Raw genomic sequence first — 25,056 nt, 5'->3', positions numbered from 1 at the left:
GCGTCGGCCCGTTGGAGCCACTCCTAGGTGCAAACGGACGCCCGGATAAAAACGGTTTGTCGAGCATCCACCACACGATGCAAACGGATATTTCGGACGTCTGAAATGCGTCGCGCCGCTGGAGATGCCTAAAACTAAAAATAAATGGCTACATGGAGCTGCATCGTAAGTTTCCCGTGTGTGACCTCCCTAATTCCCTAGAGCATTTCCGAGGACAAATCCAAAGAAACAAATCGAGAAGGGCAGCGTGGATCTCGAGGAAAACAATGAGCGGCTGAAGCGAGACAGACAGCGGCCCAGCGCCTTATCCTCTAGCACGGCTTCACGCTCCGTCACCACCTGCCGCACGCACGCGAGCATTTTGGCACACCATGGCTGCCGCTTCACTGCTCCACCTCGCCACCTCCGTCGCCTCCCCGCGCCTCCATGCCGGACACCACGCCACCGGCCTTCTCCCCCGCCGGCTCCACCCGAGGGTGCGCCTGGCAGCTGCGTCGGTGGCGCCGCCGCGGGCGTACAAGGTGACGATCGAGCACGGCAGCGAGTCGCTGGTGGTGGAGATGGAGGAGGACGAGAACATCCTGGAGCGCGCGCTGGACGAAGGGCTGGACGTGCCGCACGACTGCAAGCTCGGGGTGTGCATGACCTGCCCGGCGCGGCTGGTCTCCGGCAAGGTGGACCAGAGCGACGGCATGCTCAGCGACGACGTCGTGGCGCAGGGCTACGCGCTGCTCTGCGCCGCCTACCCGCGCTCCGACTGCACCATCCGCGTCATCCCCGAGGACGAGCTGCTCCAGGTCCAGCTCGCCACCGCCAACGACTGACCGATGTCATCTCACGCCGGCGGCAGCAGCCCGCAGCAGGTTACCTCGAGCCGGCAGCGCTCATGTGCTCCGAGACTTGTACAATGTATTTCACGAGCGATTATAAGATGCTTTTTTGCCTGAGTAGTTGCTTCAATTGGGTGAGGATATAGCCTATTCATTCATGTTCGTTATGCCTGAATCGATTGGTTCAACAATAACTGAAACATTGCGGAAATGAAAGATTTGCTGGGCAAGAACGGAGCTAACAGAACTTGATACAGTAACACACAACAGCATTCTGTGACAGATATACATATTCATGTTACAAGTATGTAGACAGACAGGCATACATAGCTCAGGTAGTAAGCCCATTATTTATTTGAAAATAAAACATGATCCTGAAATGCTCCCTAAGATTCTGCACTTCCCATCATCTCAGTCTCAAGGCATCATTACCTGAAACCAAGAAAGAAAAACATATGAGATGGTCATATGCAGCAAGAGAGGTGACGGTACTTCAGCATAGCAGACTAGCAGATCCCTGCTTAATTTCCAACAGCAGCAGAAAATTGCCTGTGCAGTGTAAACTAGTTGTGGGGTCTTCAGTCTGAGACGCGCTAGATCAATTGCTTACACGGTTACTGCTGAAGTAGGAAGAATGATCATATGATGCTTCCAGGTTACTTATCGCCTGGGCTTGAGCTTGTAACTTCTAGGCCGTTGCCTGCAACAAAAAACCACACTTTATTAACAATAATCAGTACAACTTACTGCACATAACAAACAAGAGAAGACAAATAAACACGGAAAACATCCAGTCATCACAAAAAAAAATTATGCATGAGAACACAGAAGTGCTACTGACAAATAGGAAATTCGCTACTTACAAAGTAACAATGCATGAACTTTTGAATTGAACACTAAAAGTGTGATAATAATCATGAAAGGTGTCAATCTGGGTTCTGAAAATTACAATCAACGATGGGTATGTACTATGAAGAGATTGACAGACCAGCCATAAGTTCAAGAAAAAGAAAATCTAAAATACTACGCATCATAATGGATGATCGATCCATTCAAGCACAAAACTTTGGTAAGAGCATTTCCACTCGTCCCCCCGACGAGGCCCCCGAGCGACATTTTTTCCATCCGGACGGCGAAATTCGGCCCAGTCGCGCCCCCGGTTCCTCGTTTTCGTCCGGATTTGGCCCTTCATCCATCCGGCGAGCCCACGCCATCCCCGGTCCCCCGGGGACCTATCGGGGACTCCGGACGAGTGAAAAGCGGGAAAGGACCCGATCTGTCGGTGACTCGACACACGAACCCCACCGCCACCCCTCGTATCTCTCTCGCCGCCGGCACCACCCCACCGGCTTGTTGCCCAGATTCCGCCGTCCCTCCTTCCCCACCTGCCTATACTCCGCCGTCTTTCGACGACGGCCTATCTGACTGCTCTTCCGCCGGCCTGTTTTCCGACTTTGGCCTGCTCCTCGTCGCTCGTGGCTCGGGTTGCCTCGACCACGCCCGTCAGGTGTTCGTCCATTTGCCTCGCCGGCCATGGACTCGGACGAAGAGGAGGAGCAGATGTTCGTCGAGCTTATGCAAGAAGAGATGGCAGCAGCCGCCCAAGACGACGAGCACATGATGATCCTCGGTTTTTTGGCAAGCATGTATGGCGGACTGGCAACTGGTCGACGTGGTGGGTCGGCACCAGGTCGCCGGAAGTGCAAGCCGAGACAGCGAATGGAGAGCTACTGCATGTTGTACGCCGACTACTTCGCCGACAATCCATTGCACGGTGAGAGTGTTTTCCGGCGTCGTTTCAGGATGAGCAGAAAGCTATTTCTGGAAATTGTGTATGCCATCCGAGACTTTGATCCCTACTTCGGATGCAAGGCGGATTGCACCTGGTTTGGTTGGATTTTCGTCACTCGCATAAGTGCACAGGTGGCTATGAGGATGTCGGCGTATGGAGCTCCCGGTGATACTGCAGATGACTATCTTCGGATGGCGGAGTCCACCGCCCTTGATTGTTTCTACCGGTTCTGCAGGGCCGTCATAGCAGTGTTCGGAGACTATTACTTGAGATCACCCACCGTCGAAGACACTCAGAGGATCCTTGCAACAAATGAAGCTAGAGGTTTTCCAGGGATGCTTGGAAGCATTGACTGCATGCATTGGCAATGGAAGAACTGTCCGTTTACGTGGCAGGGAATGTACAAGGGTCACAAAAAAGGCTGCACTGTGATACTTGAAGCAGTGGCTACCCATGATCTCTGGATTTGGCACTCTTTCTTTGGTATGCCTGGATCCAACAATGACATCAACGTCCTAAACTGCTCCCCGGTCTTTTCCAAGCTTGTTGAGGGTCATGCTCCCCGGTGGACTATGTGATCAATGGTCGGCACTACAACAAAGGATACTACCTTGCAGACGGTATCTATCCAAAGTGGGCAACATTTGTGAAGACTATCTCGAACCCTAGCACCCCCAAACTTTGCGAGTTTGTCAAGAAACAAGAAGCTTGCCGAAAAAACGTCGAGCGTGCATTTGGTGTCCTCCAGCAGAGATTTGCTGTCGTCCGGTTCCCCGCTATGACTTGGTCCAAAGATCAGATGTGGAAGGTGATGAACTGCTGTGTGTGCCTACACAATATGATTATTGAAAATGAGCGAAAGCATCCGGTTCCTCTGGCTGAGCAAGAAACACCATATGAGAGAGAGGGTCCTCTTGCACAGCCTAATCACCGAGTGCCTCCATCATGGGCCGCCTTCATTGCTATGCGCCAGGAGATTCGAGACTCTACAATGCATCAGCTCGCTGCAAGATGATCTGGTGGAGCACATATGGAGGCTCCGAGGCAACGCCAACGCCGACGCCAACTAGTCTGTCTTAATTTATTTGAAAAATTGTGAAATTGTGTGCTTCATTTGTTTCAGCACTTGTTAAACATTGTACTGACTATCGCCGAATTTGTTTCAGCAATTTTCGTACTCTTGGTCGCCGAACTTGTTAAATTTTATGTTAAATTTGTTTGAAATAGTCAAATGGTCGAGGTTGGGGGTTTCCTGCCGGGGGGACGGCTGGAACTTCGGCGCTCCCCAGGCCAAATCTTCCTCCAATCCGGACGAAAATTTCGCCGGATTTAAGCGTGGGGAGCGCCAACGAGTGGGGATGCTCTAAGCATGCAGATACCAACCACCGGACTAATCATCTCTGCCAAAAATATTCGGTGATTGCTCTCCAAAGGCTAGAAGCGTAGACAAATGATGAAGTGACAAGCCGAGGTACCAATTTTCCCTAGTTATGGGCAATTTTCGCCATTCACCAACTCCACACTACTATTGCACACATAGAATGATACGGGCATGAAGACCTATGTGGAGCCCAATTTTAACAAAATACTTATCGAAAGCAAATGTCACTACATGCAAAGCAAATGGCACTACACACAGGCCAAAACCAGTTTGTCTCTGGCTTAAGGTTTACCATCAAACTAAGGAAGGGTTCTGATCTATTGATTTTCCTACCTACTTTCCCTAACGAAGAATCTAGAACTGATAGTGTTGCAATCATTCCACGACTGGACTTATTAGGCTGATGAAATTACATGCCTATGTTATGTGGCTGCTAGGGTTTGGGAGGGAGAGAGAGGGCTGCGAGGGCGCGAGAAGGCCGGCCGGGGGCCTTTTGCCCACGGCCGGTGGCAAGAGGGAAGGGATTTCCTTCTTAATTCTTGCTTGATTAGATTGATACATCTCCTCTCCTTATATAGAGAGGTTTACTTGACCCCTAAGCAAGCGACCCTTATCTGTAATTAACCCTAAGACTAATGGGCTGTAGCGCCAGCTCCAGCCCATTACATACTCTACCACTACACCCCACCTGGACATGCAGCTCGTCCTCGAGCTGCAACCTAAACAAACCATGACTCAACGCAACACAAACCTAACACCTAAAAACGAGCCTTTTACATCTCGGCTTGTTTTATTACTCTCAACCTGAAATGGACTGGGAAGCTTTATTGTTGACCCGTGAACATAAAGTGGACACTATCCGTCGGGCGGACGTGCACCTGTATAGCCACCTGGATCCCATGGAAACCAGCGGGACAAAAGGAGCCCGCGCGGCGGCCGGCGGCGGAATGCAGTGGTGCTACGCGGTGCGCTCCTGCCAACGACACCATGCCTTCTCAGCCCCGGATGACTGTCGATGGCGCAGACTTTGAGGTCGCTGCCCGCGAGAAAAACAGCATGTCCGCCGCTCGTGGGGGAAACCGCACGCCCAAGATCCCCGACGCAGCGGACAAGATCGAGGTCCGTTGCGCAACGAAGCGCAACTTGGAGGAGCTGAAGCTGCAGATTACGCATCTTCCGCACACGCCGACGCACTAGGAGGCCGAGCGCAGCAGCCTGCAGCCTCACCGCGACACGTGGCGGATAGCGATCCAAGCCGGAAGCGGTGACGGCGACGGAGGGAAACAGACCTGGTGGAAGGGCATCCCAGGCGGTGTCGATGTAGAGCCCGGGGCCAAGGTCGCTCCCACACCGCTGAAAGGCAGGGACAGCGTTGGTGGCGACAGCAGCCGCTGCTGCGGTGTTGGTGGCGACGGCAGCAGCTGCTGTTGTTGCAGCTGCCCACCGAACGGCAGGGACAGCGTCGGTGAGGACAGCAGCTGCAGTGGCGGCGTTGGTGGAGGTGGCCGGCACCGTCCTGCGCGGGGCGCCGGTGGTGGTGGCCATCGGGCCAGTGGTGGTGGGATGGCTGGACATGATCGAACCCGGAAAGCTGATCCCGCAGGCGCGGTCGTAGCTGGCCCGGGGCTGAGTGGCGGCGGCGTCGGCTGCTGCAGCGGGGCCACGGCCACGACGGGGCCCGCGAGGGGCTGGGACGGACACGGCAACCAGGGCAGCGGCGGCGCCGGCTGCTGCAGCGAGGCCACGGCAGCGACGGGGCCCGCGAGGGGCTGGGACGGCCACGGCAACCAGGGCGGGGTGGTGGCGGCTGGTGGCGCGGCCGGCGGCGGCCCGTAGGGGCCGGCCAAGTAGAGGTGGATCTCCTGGACCGCGGTGGCGAGATCACGGAGGGCTGCAGTGATCTCCGCCGAGGAGAGAACTATGGGGACGTTGGAGTGCGGCGGCGGCGAGTGGGAAGAACTCGGTGGAGGGCTGGACATGATCGAACCCGGGAAAGCTGATACCAAATTGTTATGTGGCTGCTAGGGTTTGGGAGGGAGAGAGAGGGCAGCGAGGGCGCGAGAAGGCCGGCCGGGGGCCTTTTGCCCACGGCCGGTGGCAAGAGGGAAGGGATTTCCTTCTTAATTCTTGCTTGATTAGATTGATACATTCCTCTCCTTATATAGAGAGGTTTACTTGACCCCTAAGCAAGCGACCCTTATCTGTAATTAACCCTAAGACTAATGGGCTGTAGCGCCAGCCCCAGCCCATTACGTACTCTAACAGCCTAACTACCCCATAGTATGTTAAGCATAACTTTATGTGAGGAAGGCTTAGCATAACCTGCCTAACAAGTACTTCCTCCGTCAGTAATTGGTTGTAAATTGTAATAACATCTTATATTACGGGGCGGAGGGATTAGAACAGAAAAAAAATTTACCAAAGAAGTATCTTACTATAAACTGACAAGCATCCAGAACACATATCAAATGTTGGTTCATAAGAAACAGATTGTATACATACCCTGCAGAATGTGCATAACTGAACTAACGATGTTCCAAGAATTTGAGACAGTAAGCTGCAAATGGAAAGCTAATATCACTACTACCCTATCAGAACTTCAGAAGTAATCCTGAATGTAATTTCTGTTACTTCTGGTGTTCTTTGTACTGCATTGACAGTTTATGAATAGGTCGGAAGTATTTCCCACAACAACAAAAAAAGTAATCCTAAAGTCATAAAATGCAGAAACTCAACAACAACTCTGCTCTTAGGCTGCAGAATATTATCAGGGCGATGCAAGCTGTACAAATAGCACAGATAATGGACCGTGAACCAAACAAGCGTCAGGCATTGCTCATCACTTGAACAGAATAATGTTCCCGTGTAAAGCCAGGCCTAGAAAATTTGAGACTGGCCTGTAGTTCTAGTCCAGAATACTCAAATGCCTATGTAGCTTACGAGGTAATAAACAACCAGGTTTTCGTCAGTTAGATACAATATTGCAAGTGCAACAGCAAGTACAAATGAAACATATAGACGTCAACGAGCGGAAGTCAGTCTAGAACAAAATCGCGAAAACTGGAGACACAATTAAGCATCCGAGAAGGAATCCGCTCACCGTCGGGGTCGAAGAAGAAGACCTGGCGGGTGCGGCCATCCGGCTGCGTCTTCTCGAACACGTCCGTGCCACGGGTCTTCAGCACGGTGACGAACCCGTCGTAGTCGGCGACGGAGAAGGCGAGGTGGTGCCTCCGGGGCAGCTGGTCGGGCGTGGCGCCGAGGGCGCCCGGGGAGGAGGCGAGCGCGGTGGCCGGGTCCCGCTCGATGATGTGGAGCGCGACGTCGGGGGTGCCCGGGAGGCGGAGCCAGGCGACCTGGAAGCCGGAGTAGGCCGGGGCCGGGACGCGCTCGAAGCCCAGCACCTCCTCGTAGAAGGCGGCGAGGCCCCGCACGTCGGCGGTCTCCCGCGCGATGTGGTTGAGCTGCAGCGTGGCCATGGCTTGGAGAAGTCAGAAGTGGTAGAGAGTGCAGGGGAGGAGTGGGCAGAGCGGTTTGGGTTTGAGTGAAGGAGGGGAACGTGCCGCGCGGCCGGCAGTTGTGTAGCTTCTTCGTTGAGGACACGCCACCGCACACGTGTGACCTACACGACGAGCAGAGCAAGTTTTCTTCTTCTTTCTTCACGAGAGTGCAAAGTATATCCCTTAAATCTTTCTCCACACGCGCCATTTTGCGCCCTCTAGCACCCTAAAATTGACGCTTCAGATCGAGAGTGTGCTATCGTTTAGGGTTTAGGGTTACCTCCACGGAAACCATGTCCTCGCCAAGCGGCAACGCAACATGGCGCACGCAAAGTGCTCGGTGAAATTGCCGGAAGGTATGTTTCCGCCTCTGCCACGCTATTTTTCCCAAGGTAGATGAGGTGAGTTCAATTTTTACGTGTTTATAGAGGTACTACGATTTATCCGACGATAACTTGAGATTGTGGAAGAAGGGACCATGTTGATGCTATTGGCTTGAAAAGAAACATTTGTGAAGCCGATGGTCAAACTTAGAGGTAAGAAACAAATCCAATTTCACAATGCATAGGCGGCGTCTAGGAAAGATGTGAAGAGAGCATTTGGGATTTTGCAAGCCCAATTTACTATCGTGAGAGGACCGGTTATATTTTAGGACCAAGATTGCCTTTCGTACATCATGACCGCTTGTATCATCATGCATAACATTATCATAGAGGACGATCGTAGCAAAGATGTGGACCGCTCCTTTTTTGGTTGTGCAAGTGCATATAAGAGAACATAGAGTGGTGGGTTTCCTTTCGTCATATCATGCCATTCGATCCAATGATGTGCATGATGAGCTGATAAGGGTTCATGTGCAAGTGCATAGAAGAGAACATAGAGTGGCGTGTTTCATTGCGTCATATCATGTCATTCGATCCGATGATGTGTATGATGAGCTTCAAAAAGATCTCATCGAGTGGTGGAAATGAAATGGCATGGTGGAAATGGAATGACAAACAATGGTGCCTATTTTATTTTCATATTTGTTCATTTGTTGAAAAACAATTTGTTGTAGTGGTGATGAAAAACTTGTTATATATGTTGGTGAACAATTGTTGTATTTGGTTTTGTTGTAATAATAACTAGGCAATTTATTGCAAAATTATTTGGGTTTGTTTGATCTTGTTGATTTTATTGTGATTGTGAAACCTGTTTGCGTCGGCGCTAGCGTGCTGCATTTTAGTGCGCCTGGAGGGGCTATTTTGACTATGTTTAGGGCGCGGCTTTTTGGCGTTTTCGGCAATGTTCAAGAAATCATTGATCTTAACTTATCGGTCGGCCTTAAAATGAAGATTAATCGCTTATCGGCCGATTAATCGATTTTATCGGTCAGCCATTTATCGGCTTAATTTTATAAAATCCTAATTTTTTACACTAAATTTTCTATAGTATGCTATGAAAAAATAATATTTAAGCATTGCACATAGGTATTACCTTGATTCTTTGTATTTGAATCAACAATAATGGAAAATTTGAGCTAATGCACAATTCTACAAAACCATAGGATGAAAATATCGACTGCCATACTAAATGTCATTGAAATTTCACTGACAAGCTGCCGAAATATCGGCCATGAGAGAGAAAATCGAGCAAAACTGATGCAGAAAATCGGCCGAAATATCGGTGGGGCGATAAACTGATCGATTTGCCGATTACTACCCGATTCACGATAAATCGGTATATCGGCCAATTTTTTGAACAGTGGTTTTCGGTGGAGGAAAATCGAGCATCGCGCGCTGTATGCAGATAAAGGGCGATGCAAATCTAATTTAGCGCCGGCATTATAGCGGGGGAGGCTATTTTTACTATTTTTAGCCTTTTCAGTGGAGGAAAATCGAGCGTCGCACGCCCCAAATGCAGATGAAGCGCGATGCAAAGCTAATTTAGCGCGTCGAGATATGGTGTCTCTATTGGAGTTGCTAAAAAGGTCGCACGTTAAATGCAGATGAAGCGCAATGCCAAGCTAATTTAGCACGCCGAGGTACAGCGCCTCTTGCCTCTTGGAGTTGCTCCACCGCAAACTAAAAGGTCTGGTTTTGGATATACCACGTCTATTCTGAAAATGTGCAAATAATCTAAATCTATATAGCACTAATAAGAAAAGAAAAAAGGTCGAAGTTGCACACCATGTAATTTGGTCATACTATAATTTAAGAGAAGTGAGAAGCTTAGCACAAGTAGGAGACAATCATTTTCCACATAAAAGTAAGTTCCGAAATGCATAACACAGAGTATAATTTTATGGAAATTTTTATTTCATCTTGCAAATATTGCATTACAGGGAAAGAGAGCTGCGAACGCTCATGTATATTACAATCCGGTATAATAATGGTCAATAGCTACATTCCTGCCAGAGGAAGGTAGTTTCGCTCTGCTTTCAGAGTTGCTCTGCGCTTTCTGATACGGAGTACATACAATCACGAGTAGTAAAAGAAGTCGTATCAGCAAGCAAAGCTTTGGACATCAGCAATGCCTCAAGAGAATTCTCTAAGCCAGCTTTATTCAGGACCTTGCGTCCATAGTGACCGACTATCTGCGTCCCCACGTTCTCTTGAAATTTTGCTCGTCGTCGCTTGAATCATCACGAGGTGCCAGGCTCCTAGAACTGTGTCTGGACCTCCGCCTGCTCTGTTTGTCATCTGCTGGAGAAGAGGCGCGCATTCTCTTCCTACTATGGTTGTCCTCGTCATAGTCATTGGAAGCTCTGTCAGAACGTCCATGCTCCCTCCTCTCAGATCTTGTGTCGTTGGAAGCTCTGTCGGAACGTCCATCGTCCCTCCTCTCCGATCTTGTGTCAATGGAAGCTCTGTCAGAACGACCATGGTCCCTCCTCTCCGATCTTGTGTCAACTGAAGCTCTGTCTGAACGTCCATGGTCCCTCCCCTCCGAAGCTCTGTCAGAACGTCCATGCTCTCTCCTCTCTGACCTTGACCGGGACCTGCTCCTTGAGCGTTCTGATGGCCTGGGCCTAGAACCAGTGTCTTCTGGCCTCTCGGTCTGCCTCGAACGCACAGCAGCTTCAGTGTCCCGGTGAGATGCCTGCCTCGAACGTGCAGCAGCTTCAGTGTCCCGGTGAGAGGCCTGCCTCGAACGTGCAGCAGCTTCTCCGTGCGCAGGATGGGTTTCCCGGCTATAAAAATCAACAGCATATCATTAGTACTGAAATAGGAAAAAAGGACAGATGACCAAATTGTGCCACTAACTGGTTTTATGTCTGTGTGTTCATTTCTATTAGCAGAAGTGAAGCAACAAGTTTGATATAACTGATAATGTACCTTTGATAGTTTGCTGGGTAGCCTTGCATGTTAAGAGCCTGCGGTGGCATATTTCCAAAGGGAGCCTGCTGTGGCATATTGCCAAAGGGAGCCTGCTGTGACATATTGCCAAAGGGGCCCAGTGGCATGTTGCCAAAGGGAGCCTGCAGTGGCATATTGCCGAAGGGATTGACACCAAATGGATCCATAGGGTAACCACCATAGGGCATGCCCATTGAGTTGTACATGTATGGATCAGTTACCATAGGATATCCACCGTTGAAAGGGTTGCAATATGCAGGGTCAAAGGGAACGTTGTAACCATAGTCAGCATTGTTTGGACGAGCAACCTTAGTTGAGTCTGCCTTCTTTCTCTTCTTCTTCAGTTGATCAGTCTTGGCAACTTTTGGTTCCAGGGTCCCTGAGATCGTACTGCCCTTCAAAGTTGATTCACTTACATCATTCAGCTTGAGGGGGTCAGCAATCGGTACAGCAGTTTGCACTGAACCTCCTGCAGAGCCTTCAGTTTTGGTCTTCTGCTGGTCCACATGATCATCTTCCCTGGCAACCTGGACAACACCAGCGTCAGGAGAAGCTGATGGTAGCAGCTGGTCCATACATTGCTTCTTCAAGTCCTTTCCTGAAGCAGCCGAGGTCGTTGGGCTCTGTAACTTGGGATCGGGGTTGCTGCCCGAAGAACTTTTGTGCTTCCCTGTACCACTTGCAGTGCTGCAAGCCCTTGTTCCTAACATATTGCTGATCGTGCTCCTCAGTGTGTGATTGGGAATGAGGTCATCTGCAAGCACTTTCACTCCACAAATACACTTTGATTGTGTAATGATGTAATCTCTGATACCTGAGGGGAGAAACAGGCAGTTATTATTACTAATCCAACTTGAAGCATAAACACTAATCCAACTTGAAGCATAAACTCGACACAGAAAACGATAGTGCAAACTAGTGTTCTCAACTAAAACAAAGTTGGAGCATAAACACATTTCGAATGTCTGAATAATACAATGTTCCAAGCAGAGCAAGAATTCTACATATACAGATGGAATACATGAAAACCGCTTACATTTATCACAAAAACTGTCGAAGCAGCACTTGCTTGTTAACACTGCATCTGCCATCACCTTGTTACACAGTCGGCAGTGGAGTTCCGCTGGCAAGTCATCAACAACACTCGCAGATGCAGCTGGGGCAGCAAGTGCATACAGAATGCCATCAACGGGATTTACAGGTACAACCGGTGCAAAAGAACGAGACATTTTATCTTTGTAGTCGTCAAATTTGGGATCACCAATGGTCGGACAGTGATGAATAAAATGCCCTGGAATTCGGCATCTGTAGCAGGTATAGCCAGGTGGAGGTGTCTGGTTTTCCCGAGGGCAATGTTGAATGAAATGGCCTGGAACTCCACAGCTGCGGCACACATAGCCTGGTGGAGGTGCCTCCTTGTCCAGCGGTCCATGACCTTGAATTAGAAAGATTTGTCAGACTATGTTAAATAATAATATAAGAAAACCATATTAACAAAACAATGCAAACATCCTCTGCAGTAATATAATTCATGTATAGAGAACCATGGAAATCTACAATTTGTAGGCAAATCTGTTAGAAGTTTGATGGCTGTCATCATGACTACACATACTAGCAAAGCTTCAGCACCTACACGTACTCCTAATATCATAACTGCAGCTTTCACTTTTTTTAGAGAATCTTTTAATGCTATGGGTTTCACTTCTAGCCTACCCTAACTTGATTGGAAATGAAGGCTTTGTTGTTGTTTTTTGTAATCTTTTAATGCTATCTGCTTGATCTTTAAACATAGTTGTAACTTAAAAGAAAATGATATTGAAGAAACAGAATTTCAGCATTACCATACTGGCGTCCTGGAAACCTTCCAACATGTTGTCCTCTCTTAAATGGTGGATCTTCCCTACATGCACCATTAAATATGATCATTAGAGAGGATACAAAATAATCTAGGCACTGATTTACGGAGGTAAGGGAACTCTGTTTTCTAACCATTTGACTTCAGCTGCATCAATCACAGCTGCGATTGCAGCATCTTCATCTTGCACTTCTGTGGAGGAACAAGATTTTGAGACTGATTCAGTAACCACTGATTTGTTTGAAGCAATAGAACCATCTTCTATGACTTTCCGCCTGCAATTAGTTGGGTAATATTAGAATATACGAGAGAGAGAGAGTGTGTGTGTGATCTATGTAGCATATTATTTTCAAGTCAGTTTATTTCATTATTCAAAATGAGATGGGCATAAAAGAGAAAGAGAGAGAGTTCCTTCAACTGTTTCTATTTGCAGTACAAAACTACAAATACAAATTGTTAAAAGCAGAAATTTTCACATGTAATCTAAGTTCCAGCCCTTAAATTTTCTACTATGAGTCAAAATATTTCTCTGCTGACCTCTCTCCTCCAAACAGGGAAGTAGTGACTCAGCTAGAAGCAGAGAAGATTTTCTTGAAGCATCTAAAGAAGAAACTTAAGGGCCAAAAATTTCACATGTAATATCCATTCCATTGCTACATTTCCTAGTAGACTCATAGACTGAAATAACTCTGTAACCTCTCTTCAAGCAAGGTAATAGTGTCTCTAAAAAAAAAAGCAAGGTAATAGTGACTTACGAGGAAAATACGACGATGTTCTCTGACATTTGCCCAGCAACTCGGCGGACCAGCACAGTTACGTTCTGCGGTATCATAGCATTATCATCTGCATACTCTGCATCGAAGAACAAGCACAGAAAACAGAAATGTCAAATCATTTCAATAAAACAATATCCTTCTTAGCTTTCATGTGTGAAAAAAAGACCTCATATATAACCAAAACTAAGCAACAACACTATGACGTTTTAGTTGAAACCAAGATCTTCAAAAAACAGTTCGACAAATCACAATAACAGATCGAATTATGTTTAGGAAGCTGAGAAACTGAGAGCTACTGTGATGTGCAGGATGCGGAAAGAGGAGAGCATGAAATGATCGTAATTTGCAAAACAAAAAATACATTATCCACAGGACTTAAAACAGAGTGCCCAGATACATATGAGAGATCTCCAACCCTATGAACCATATCCCAAAAACATGCCAATGAACATGTATAGTAGCTCTTCCACCGCAATAACAGCTCCTAATTATTTAATTGAGCACCATGCCAGTGGGCATGCAGAATTCACATCCCAAAAATTGACCATCAACATGTACAGAACCGTAGGATGAACAATGAACATTACAGATTGAAATGAGGCATGTCAAATCATTGACTGAGAAAATCGGAATGCATCAAAAACATTTATCTAGACACTGCTCTGTCCAGATCTACACAAAATATACATCCATTGCTTTGTTTAAAGCTATGGCTTCACTACTGGATTTGAACCCCACATTTAAACTAAATATGATCACAGCACAGATAGCCTTGAATAGGAGGATTGTCTTTAGATTCCACATGCATTGCAGAAACATCTGTGTATCTTGCAAAAGGCCCCTGGTAACCTACTTGATCGAAACTTTATTGACAGCACATCTCACTTTTCAGATAGTTTGGCTCTGCTATGCTTAACAGAGATGGCTTGAAACAATTATATGCTAATGTATGCACTCACTATTCCTAATTGTAAAATATGTCCAAATACCAACTTAACCTAGCTACGACACAAATCATAATTAGCGCACACCTGAGAGCCTAAAACAACATAATCACATATGAGTAAAAACACTAAATAGACAGATCCCAAAACACGAGGGACCTGACTCGATTGCCGATGCTGCAATCACGATATGAGGGGTGTAATCTTACATTGCCCAATTTTGATGGAAGAAAAACTGTAATCCCCAACTTATTTCTCCAGAATTTTAGATGATATGATTGCTCTTGTACATAAATCATGACCTAAATAAAGCTAATCGGCGGCGTTTAATACGAACCTTCGCCAGTCTGGGCGTTGGAGAGGGCGATGTCCTCCCTGGGGCCTCGGCCACGGGTACGGCCATTGCCGTGACGGTTACTCGACAGGATGAGCTGCTTGAGTTCAGAAACAGATATAAAAGAATAGGGCAATGGCACAGAATACGTTTCCTTTGCACTCTTATATTTGTAATACACAACACCCATGATCGGAGAGTCTCTCTTTAGAGGCCTCTCTCTTGCACAAATAAAAAATTATACGAGAGAAGGCCCCGGAAATTTTCTCGGATCAAAATATACACACACACAATTGCGACAGACGGTACTCGTAGATCGGATCCGATCTAAGGCGGCTGATGGCGGGCGGCGTCGGCGTCGGATCGGGGGTGGCTTCGGAAGGCCGCGCGCGGAGTCGAATCCCTCGGGCGGCGCGTCGCGGCGCGGATCCTGGCGGGGCCGCCGGGTGGAGGACGCCGACGGGGAGGTTGGACCGGGAGCGACGAGCAGCGCCGCCTCCGACGACGAAGCCTGGCGCCGGGGAAGGAGACGCCGATTCCGGCGGCGGAGGGGCGCGTCCCGATCTGGAGGCCGCGCCGGGGCTAGGGTTCCGCCGCTTCTGCAGAGGTGGGCGATTGGGGAATTTTTGCGACGGGCGGAGTGGGGGGAATCGGGGAGGCGGCGGTGGCTCGTGCTTTATAGGTAGGATATGAAACGTGTGACGAAGGAGGTGTGGCCGACGCGGTCACGCTTTCCGGCCCGTTTCCGTGGCCACGAAGTTTCCGGGTTTGCCTGAGCTGGAAACCGTTCCGGATTCCGACCCAATATACGTGGCTGACCTAATTCAGGATGTTTTCTTTAAAAAAAAGGAGGAATCGTATTTTCTAATATTCAAAGTGAATAAGAGTATTCGATCCAATTTTGGTGGTGCTGATTCTGTAAGATCGGTCAAATAAGGATTTGAAAAACTAGGGCATATAGTAGTTGTGTTTCACTTCATCTCAAAGATTTGCTGAGAATTTTTCGAGAGTACGTCAAAGTGTACAATATTTTTATAGAGGCATATTATTGAGTACAAGAACACTACCACTCGCTGCAAGCAGCGAGCGTAGCACCAGCTTCACACCGGTTAGTCTGAAGATAGCCAACTCTTACATTACAACTTCAACATAAAAAGAGTTTTTTTTCTCGACACGGCAGCAAAAGCTTTGCCCCAAACGTAAAAGGAGTATATTCTAAGCTAAGCAACAAAGTTGCGTCTCGACCAACGCCGGTAACGACAGCTCCACCTAAACTTCCCTTATCGACGCACCATCCACCTAAACTTCTCCTTATCGACCCACCATCCTCCTTTTTATGCCGAAAAGGAGGTGGCAAGTGAATGGCGGGACTTGGTTGGTCTCGAGAAAGACATCGTCTTGGATTTCCCGCCGACGTCGTACATTGCACCCCTGAGGATCAACCTTGGACAGCGACGAGCATCACAGGAGAGCAAACAAGGAACTCCAAGCCGTGTCTCCAAATGTGATGCTCTCAACAGAGAGAGTCAACACCGAGGACGTCGCCATCACACCGATCCAGCTCTAAATCTAGGTTTTCTCCCGAAGACATCCACCAGATCGAAGTGGAGCAACAACAACAATAGGCCAACCATTATTGGTGAGACTCTCTCTATATGCATGCTCACTTGTGCATGCAGCGGTAGCAGGTCAACCAGTAGTGGTGAGATTGAACAATGGCAGAAGAAGGGAGTGGAGAAAAATTTACTTTGCACATTGCAATGTTCACCGCATCATATTAGCATGTTGTGGGCAAACCACATCATGCAGTAGGACTTTGAACGGAGTCATACTTACGTAAATTTGAACGTGTTTGTTTTGTATAGATAGCGGTGGAAAGTTTAGCATGTTGTGGCAAACCACGTCATATTAAACGATTTTAGAATTATGCTAAAAGGATATCATGCTTGAATAGTCCGGTCGTGACTTTATTTTTTTGTTTCTCCAGTTGTATCAACAAAGCCAAATTCCAAAACACATAACAAACATCGAAAAAGCAAACAACATTATCAGACATAGTTTATAGTTTCAAATGTTCATGGTACTGAAAAAGAATAAATTATGCAAAAATGGGTTGACCAGACATAACAATCATAATTTATCAAACACCAAGCACATTATGATACATAATGTGTTTTTTCATGTTCGAATCAAAATCAAACCATGGTCGGTCACTTTCGATATGATTTGCCAAACTAGATTTTGCTTAATTATAACCTTAGTAGTTTGGTATATGTGCGTTGCTACGTTACCCAATGGCACATATGCATCCATTATTGTCTCTCAAAATATAAATCTACCCCCTCCATACCGGTTTACATGGGTATTGCATATTTCAGAATAAAAAACTTTGACTACTAATTTAGAACAAAATATAAGATATATATCACAAAAAATATACCGGTGGAAACTTCTTTTGAATACGAATCCAATGGTATAGTTTTGTTAAAAAAATTGTAGTCAAACTCATATCTCGAAATGCGTAATACTACCCCAGTAAACCGTTATGGCGGTAGTATATATGTGTTGGATGTGATCTATGATTGTGTTGTGACAAATATCATTGATTTTCCTACATGTCGATCACCACAAAACCTATAAATTTTATTTCATCATAACATAATGCATGCAAAAATTTGAGTGTATACATGTATTTAAATTCCTTTGCATGGTGAACATTGATATTGTTCAAAAAAAAATTCTATTTCTCTAACATGGAGTCTAGCGGTTTGACATGGCATCATTGAACATATAGCCACCTTTAGGCCCCTCTCTGCCTTGGTGAGGCCCATGTTTGACTCAAGCTAATACATAAGCTATATCTAAAAATTATTATGGGTCGGTCTCTTTTGCCCCTCTATTGGCGCTCTATATACTAAAAAAATAGTGTGCTCCACTACCATTTTTATTTTAATATTACCAGGATACATGATGATTTTGCAAAGACTGGATTTTCTTGCTGCCCTTATACATAAATACAAATTAGCTTATCTGTTTCAGAAAGTTCTAGAGCACTCCTTAGCAAAAGATATATCGGGCTACTTCAATTTCCATAAAGCATTCACCAACATGTAATATTAATGTACAAACTTGAGGTTGATATTTTAGATGAAACCACACACCGGTATTTGTTTTTGAATAATGCATGTCATAGGGTATCTCGGATAGGTAAACAAACGTTTCTTCCTTTATTTCATAATTTAAATAAACCATAACTAAATATGTTTTAAAAATGTATTTAAAATCAGTGCAAGATTTTACAAATTGTTAAACTGCTTTAGATATTTTTGCAACATTCCTCAAAACCTCATCTTCCATTTCCTTTCTATAATTCTGAAAATAGAGAAGAGTTCAGAACAAAAAAAAAAGAAGAAAAGAGAAGCCATACCTGGAGGGCTGGATCGGGCCAGCCGAGGCACAAGGCCCAGCTAGACGGTCCCGAGGCTCCCCCAACCCTAATCCCCACGTTCCTCTCCCCGACCCCGCCGCCATCGCCCTTCGTCCTCTCTCGCTCGCCCTCTCTCCTGCGCGCGCAAGCTCCCATCTCCCTACTCCTCGCCTTCATTCCTCTGCGGTGGAAGGAGAACTTCGGTATCTATTCAGAAGGCCAAAACCCTAGCCGCCTCCCACCATGTCGGCATCCACAAGCGGCGGCGGGCCGCTCTCGCCCCAGGCGGCCGCGGCGCTGCAGGAGGGTATCGCGCTGGTGTTCGGGCGCTGGACGGCGCTGCAGATGGCGGTGGAGAACGAGTGGGGCGGCCGCGACTCCCGCGCCAAGGCCGACCAGCTCGCCGCGTCAATCTTCTCCTGGTTCGCCAACTCCAACGGTATCATCTCCTCCTCCCCTTCAACATCCTCGCATAATTCTGTCCTGCATCACGATGGGAGTTGGTTAACCAACCTAAATAACCATTTTGCATAAATGGATAACATAGGTTAACCATTAGGTAGGTTATTAAGGTTTAAATGGTTAGCCGTTGGTTATTAAGGGTCGAACCATTTTTAACATTATGCAACGATGGTAAATATTCGCAAAGCTAGGCTTGCGAACTTGGACGGTAGGTGCAAAAGAACATTACCAGTACAGTTCATATGTATATATTAGAGAGAGAGAGAGAGTAAATCAACGGCAAGGTTATACATTTGTAGAAGCAGTGAATAAACAAATAAAAGAGCAGCAGCAAGGCTTGAGTCACCTCCTCAGAATTAAATCCCTAGAAGTTACATAGTTCATTAGTAAAAACTGGAAATGGGAACTAGTGAAGATGGAGATAGATTTAGAGCTAGCTAAATTTCAGCGCGTTAGTCCACCGTAGAAGCTCTGCAACTTATGCATGCACCACTTCAAATCAAACACGACCCTACAGATAGAAGCTACCAATTTGATACTGGAATGTTACTGATTGACCATAATACCTAACTTGCGCCTCTTTAATACGGCATGGAACCATTGCCACCTCAGGTAGAAAAATAAGATGTGAAAAAAGACAGGCCTTTTATCAGAGGTGCTTGGCGGTTGCGGGAAGGATGGCCGGAGAATCGCCTGTAGCTTCACTGGAGAAGGCCGTAGCCACCGGTGTGGTCCAAGCTCTGGTAGATGGGTGTCAGGGTAGGAGAGGGCATGGAGGAGCAGCAGGCTGCCGATATGAAGGATGGCAGCACCGCGTGGCTCCGCTGCCGGTGAAGTTGTTGTTGCAGAGGCCGCCGGCGGAGGGGTGGGTGGACAGATCTTCGGAGGGACGGGAGCCTCGCTCGTCGTACGGGCGGGCGGCACCGGTGGAGGCGTGTAGCGGTGCAGGCGGAGACGGTGCTGCGAGGGGACTACGGAGGACTACGGAGGCGTCCTGCCTGTATGGGGATAACCCTTGGGACGAAGGGGTCGAACCATTTGGCCCTAGATATTTTTTGGGTTGACCATTAGGCCCATTGGGTTTTTTTAGGTTAGGTGAACCTAACCAATGGGAAAAGGGGATTCGAGTCCAAATTTTAGTCCGGTATGGCAGAAGTCCGTGTTGGGATCCTGTAGTAAAGTTGTCTCCTCGACCAGTTTTAGGTTAGCCATGCCATGTTCCCTCTCGCCGGGGTTTCGGGGCTGAAGTCGGTCATAGCAAGATGGTTCCTTCGATCTGTAGGCGTGGCTCTGTTTGGATAGTTCTTGAGAGGATTTGGGTTGCTGTGGTTCCATGCCAATTTCTGTTTAGAGTCTGACCAACTCCAAAATCTTACATAGTTGTAGTATTCGACGGAACTATTCAATTTAGGTACGGCATATTGGAGCCATGCTGACCAATAGGAATGATGTATACCATGGCATTTTGCAATGGTCTGCATTTCAGCTTTGAGCTCGTGTATTCTGTTCACCTTTTACACAACTTAGGTTGAATTTTAGTTTTCAAGCACATAACTTTGTTACTCGGCATTCTATTTATTTTTACTATTATTTTTAGTTGAGAATCAGCGCTGTAAGAAAATTCCAATATATGCTGCATTCTCCTTTTATTTTAAAAAAATCAGGTGATTCCATCTACACCACATGTGCAAAATGTGATGTTACTTGTTTCTGTTGTATGTTCGTGTGTTTGATTTTCTATTATTTTCATTTGTTTGCTATGTTTCCCTCTGCATTTAATATTAATTTGGTTTATTCCAGGTCCATTTTATTACGACGACTTGGAGCCTATGATGTTTGACAGCATATCTGAATCCCTCAATGCTGACTTCGAGGATGGCAGCGTTGGGGAGGTAATTATTTTGTTCTTTCTGTTTAGCCCAGCTGTAAGGATCTATGAGAGTATCCTCCATGGTAAACAAGGAGAAGTAATCTATATCCGAGGAAGTACTTGTTGTTGGTGGCTGAGACAGTTGATCCGTTCTGACTAAACAGCCTTTAGGTGCTTGGCCCTGTTCACCCATTGTATATGAGGGTCTTTGTTTTGCCTTTTCGTCCACTATTTTACAGATCAGCGGGTAGATGGGTCAACCCCCCACATTCTTGTCTCTAGCTTATTCAGCAGAAAACCTGAAACTTGTTAGCCAAAATCAAATCAAATCAGTTTATGTAAAAGTTGTTTTTGGTTTGCTTGTGCATTTACAATGTATGTTTATTAATTCAATGGGTTTTGTGGCAAACAGGTTGCTGAGCAATTATTGATAATGCATGAAGAATGCGTGCAAAACAACTTTTCATCGATTGAGAAGCTAAGGAATACACGTCCTCAAGGAAATGCTGTCGCTCTAAGTAGACAGGTACCCTTTTCGTTGATTAAGTGCTCCTTTTTTTTGTGCTACTCCCTTTGATCCAAATTAATTGACTCAATTTTATCTAGATACGGATGTATCTAGACATGTTTTAGCTTTAGATACATGTGTATCTAGACCAAGTTGAGTTAATGAATTTGAATCGGAGGGAGTATGTAATTTGTGTGGGTTCTCTTCTGACATCTGAGCTCACTAATGCAGCAACCTAGACTCAATGATATTCTCCCTGCTGTTTTTCACTTCCAAAATCCATTTGATAATTTGCTCTTAATCTTCCAAGGCGTTGTCTTTTTTATATGATTGTTCTGTTTGTATAGGGGTAATTTGGACTCTAGTATACACTTGATCCAGCCATTTATTTAACTGACAAGGTTAAAATAAAAATCCAGAATCTCTACTTAATATTGGTCCCATCTTCATGTTCTCCTTGGTGGAGTGTTTTTTGGTAAACTTTGATGGTACCGTTCTGGCTAATATTAGCCATCTTTAGAATACAGCACCTGTAACCATTTTTTCTCTCTCTTATGAGTAGATTGCAAATGAGGATGACAATGATAGCTCGGACGATGATGATGAGCAATCCATGGGGGGAGATGAAGCAGCTAGGTCAGAGGATATGGCTGTGGATGAGCCAAAACCTTCAAAGCCTGCCCCTGATGCCGATGGGTGGACTACTGTGCCATCTAGGCGTGGACGAGGCAAGAATTAAGCATAGAAGCAAAACCTCGGGAAGACAGATGCCACTTCGAGGCTTTTTGTCTCAAAAGGCTTTGAAGCGCCTCCTTGCACAACTCCTGCTACCTGTGCCGCTTTGGTCTAAAGCTTTTGAAGTATTACACTGTACTTGTATTGTCCTGATATTATCAGGGGTGTTGTCTTTAGCATGTTATATCTTTGCCACTTTCTTTGTGTTTGACATGGCAGCAGAATGATTCTGGTTGTAAACTATTATAGGTCCATAATATCCTTTATTATGGGATATGAGCCAATCTTCCCGTTTGATTTTTGGTATTGTTTGTTTTTCTGAAATAATATTATCGATAGATCGAGAGTGCTAACTAGAGGCCGAGCTACATGTAGACATTTATTTTAAAACATTCAAAAACCATGTTTTGAAGTTTTTTTGAAAAAAATGAAAAAATCGTAGAGATAACCAATGATGTATGCTACAAAGGTGTAAAATCTCAAAACGAGCTTCTTTATATTCTAGGAAATAAAAAAAAATACAATTTTAATCGTTAGTTGTTTTTTTTTTTTTGTGTGTGTTTTCAAAGTGGTGATGCATTGTAAATTTGCATGTATTTGGGGTTGCCTGTTTACGTGGGGAGATCAAGAACACAAACTTTTGAGTATTTGAAGGAAAAAATATGAAAAAGATTTAGGGGTGGACTGAACGGTTGATGTCTAAGGCGGGGAAAGAAATTCTGATTAAAGCTTGTGCTCAAGCTATTCCGGTCTTCGCGATGTCATGTTTTGATTTGACCAATACCCTTTGTGATCAGATAAGTACTACCATGATTTGTAGGTACTGGTGGGCACAACATGATAAGGAGAACAAGTTGCGTTGACTCAGTTGGGAAACCTTGTCAAAATCAAAAGATGAGGGGGGATTAGGATTTAGAGATCTGTATGGGTTTAACCTTGCAATGCTTGCTCGCCAAGGATGGAGGATGTTGAGCAATCCAGGATCGCTGTGTGCTAGGGTTCTAAAGGCTTGGTACTTTCCACATTGATCGCTTCTGGAGGCGGAAGCAACAGGTAGGATTTCCTATACTTGGAGGAGTATTCTTCGGGGTATTGCACTGCTGAAGGAAGGGCTTGTGTGGAGGATGGCGATGAAATGCATGTCAATATTTGGACTTACCCTTGGCTACCGAGAGAAGGGTCGAGAATACCGATAACACCTAGACGTCAATCAATCTTGACAAAATTATGTGAGCTGATTAACCCAATAACTACCAGCTGGGATGAAACACTTGTAAGACAAAATTTACCCTTGGCCTGCGTGGCACTATGACACAAAAGGCCTTTTTCTCAGTTAAGTCTGCATACCGTGTTTATGTTACTCTACGAGACAAAGAACACAACACATCCTCAAGGACCGATGGTAATTCTGTTCGGTGGAAAAAAATCTGGGAAATGTCGTGTCTTCCAAGAGGAAAACATTTTTTTTTTGAAACGGAGGCAAAAGCTTTGCCTCATCCATTAATTAAGAAGAGGGTGCCCGGTTTTCAGGAGAAAACCGGGCAAAAACCTACGACAACTAGGCCAAGCCTGCACAAATAACACACCCACATAGACCACAATGCGACCCCAACAAACTCAACACGACACTCCAACACCACGTCGAAGAAGACAGGCCACGGCAATGGGAGACACCCGTCAACCAACCGCGGATCCCTGGAAGGCAACGGCCAAGGTGGCGAGAAACTCGGAAACCTCTCTGGCAACGATAGCTCCGGGCACCATTGGCAACAACCCTGACTTAGCAACCATACCATCAAAAAGATTCACCTGTCCGCCGGACTCAGCCGAGGAAGAGACTGCAGCGTCAACAGCACCACACTTCTCAGAGGCAAGTGACTGACACGGTGGAGAAACCACATCCGAGAACTCGTGTGAGCTGGGCCTCACTTCCTCGACCGGAGGAGGCGTAAGGACACCACCAAACAAGACTGCAGCGTCAACATCTGTCGGGGCCGTGACTGTCGAGCTCGCACCAACACAAGGAGAGAAACTACCACGAGGAGAGAAACAACCATAGAGATGCTCATCCTCAACTCCAGACAACTTCTGCTCAGCGGAATCAAGCGGAACCAAAGCATGTGCATCCGTCGGCTCCAAAGCAACACCATCGTGTGCCAAGAACCGCTTAAGCGTTGCCACCTCCTCACGAAGGGGACGGACCACCTCCTCGATGCGGACTTCAACCAGCTGAAGGAGCTCCAAGCGCATCAACGCAACCTGTGACTGAAATAGGGAGTCCAAACTGGCGTCGACCTTGAACTTCCCGCAACACCTAGGAGAGGGACTTGGCGGCACCGCTGCACACAACGGCGATTGGGACACGACCTCAGCCCAACTCCGGGACGACGTGGGACGACGGAGCTGAGCAGACGGAGAGTGGCTCCGCTGGAGAGGAGCATGAGCGTCCGGAGAGCGAGCACGAGTGTCCGGAGAGCGAGAACGAGCGGCAGGAAAGCGCGCACGACAGAAACGCTCTCGATGACCAGGACGATGACAGCGGATGCATCTGAACGGCTCACGGCATGAGTTGACTTGGTGGCCACGCTCGAGGCACCTAAAGCATCTCCCTCGAACCCAACGCTTGAAGGCGAGGCTGCGCTCAAGACCTTCCTTGCGAAACAACGACAATGGCTCATGACCAGGGCGGTTACCCCGACCCACCTGCACCCAACCTTCCTCAACACCAAGAGTCTCAGCTGCAGGAGAGAGGCCGTCGCAGAGCTCTTCAAGCGTCTTCCCACCATGGCGCACATCAGCGGCATCACAAACCGAGCCAGGGACAACACCGTTGGAGACCGATGGCGTCTGCGGGGCCATCTCTTCATCATCGTCCATCTTCTCAGGCGCCATCTCCTCAGAGCGCATAACGCCGGAATCCGCCACCTTCTCCGGCGCCCTTTCCCCATCGCACACCCCGACGGAGCATTGGGCAACACCGCAGACATCGTCGTTCATGACGGGCAACGACGGTGAGGGAGCTTGGGGAAACACCTCAAGCGGCGGCAGCGACAGGCATCCGAGACCTTCAACCACCACGACAGGATCACGCAACTCTTCGCAGGGAGGATACGCCAACCACTAGTAGAAAAAGACCATTTAGTCTCGGGTCGTAAGGGGCTTTAGTCCCGGTTGTGCAACCGGGACTAAAGGGTCGCGACTAAAGACCCCCCTTTAGTCCCGGTTGCTTACGAACCGGGACTAAAGGTCCATCCACGTGGTTCCGCGCGTCGGGCGAAAATATCTCCAGATTTTTTAATTTTTT

The 25,056-nt window shown here is 47.0% G+C and overlaps 4 protein-coding genes across 5 annotated transcripts; 2 read left to right on the top strand and 2 right to left on the bottom strand.

The window, feature by feature from the left end:
* Window positions 1-299: 299 nt before the first annotated feature.
* On the top strand, window positions 300-947 carry LOC124703887 (ferredoxin C 1, chloroplastic). Its single transcript, XM_047236128.1, has one exon. It carries the CDS (start codon window positions 372-374, stop codon window positions 822-824), a length of 453 nt encoding a protein of 150 aa, XP_047092084.1. The 5' UTR covers window positions 300-371; the 3' UTR covers window positions 825-947.
* A 101-nt stretch (window positions 948-1,048) lies between these two features.
* On the bottom strand, window positions 1,049-7,644 carry LOC124703888 (glyoxylase I 4). The gene is made up of 3 exons (XM_047236129.1): window positions 7,104-7,644; window positions 1,441-1,530; window positions 1,049-1,262 (listed from the first exon to the last, which is right to left on the bottom strand). Exons 1-2 carry the CDS (start codon window positions 7,480-7,482, stop codon window positions 1,487-1,489), a joined length of 423 nt encoding a protein of 140 aa, XP_047092085.1. The 5' UTR covers window positions 7,483-7,644; the 3' UTR covers window positions 1,049-1,262; window positions 1,441-1,486.
* A 2,135-nt stretch (window positions 7,645-9,779) lies between these two features.
* On the bottom strand, window positions 9,780-15,089 carry LOC124703886 (E3 ubiquitin ligase PARAQUAT TOLERANCE 3-like). 2 transcript variants are annotated; one of them, XM_047236127.1, is made up of 8 exons: window positions 14,754-15,089; window positions 13,452-13,548; window positions 12,831-12,971; window positions 12,683-12,741; window positions 11,878-12,276; window positions 10,946-11,655; window positions 10,821-10,909; window positions 9,780-10,675 (listed from the first exon to the last, which is right to left on the bottom strand). In XM_047236127.1, the coding sequence occupies exons 1-8, from the start codon at window positions 14,938-14,940 to the stop codon at window positions 10,075-10,077; spliced, it is 2,283 nt and encodes a 760-aa protein (XP_047092083.1). In that variant the 5' UTR covers window positions 14,941-15,089; the 3' UTR covers window positions 9,780-10,074. The 2 variants fall into 2 exon arrangements, with proteins under 2 accessions (XP_047092083.1, XP_047092082.1); XM_047236126.1 differs by having other exon boundaries at window positions 10,821-11,655.
* Window positions 15,090-18,415: 3,326 nt separating this feature from the next.
* LOC124700069 (pre-rRNA-processing protein TSR2-like) lies at window positions 18,416-22,054 on the top strand. Its single transcript, XM_047232260.1, has 4 exons — window positions 18,416-18,616; window positions 20,440-20,531; window positions 20,922-21,035; window positions 21,580-22,054. The coding sequence occupies exons 1-4, from the start codon at window positions 18,421-18,423 to the stop codon at window positions 21,754-21,756; spliced, it is 579 nt and encodes a 192-aa protein (XP_047088216.1). The 5' UTR covers window positions 18,416-18,420; the 3' UTR covers window positions 21,757-22,054.
* The last annotated feature ends 3,002 nt before the right edge of the window (window positions 22,055-25,056 follow it).

This window comes from Lolium rigidum, chromosome 3 (assembly GCF_022539505.1).
Source record: "Lolium rigidum isolate FL_2022 chromosome 3, APGP_CSIRO_Lrig_0.1, whole genome shotgun sequence".
NCBI classification, from domain to species: Eukaryota; Viridiplantae; Streptophyta; class Magnoliopsida; order Poales; family Poaceae; genus Lolium; species Lolium rigidum.
Note: the sequence above shows the minus strand (reverse complement) of the source record. Positions and strands in the feature narration are given on the sequence as shown.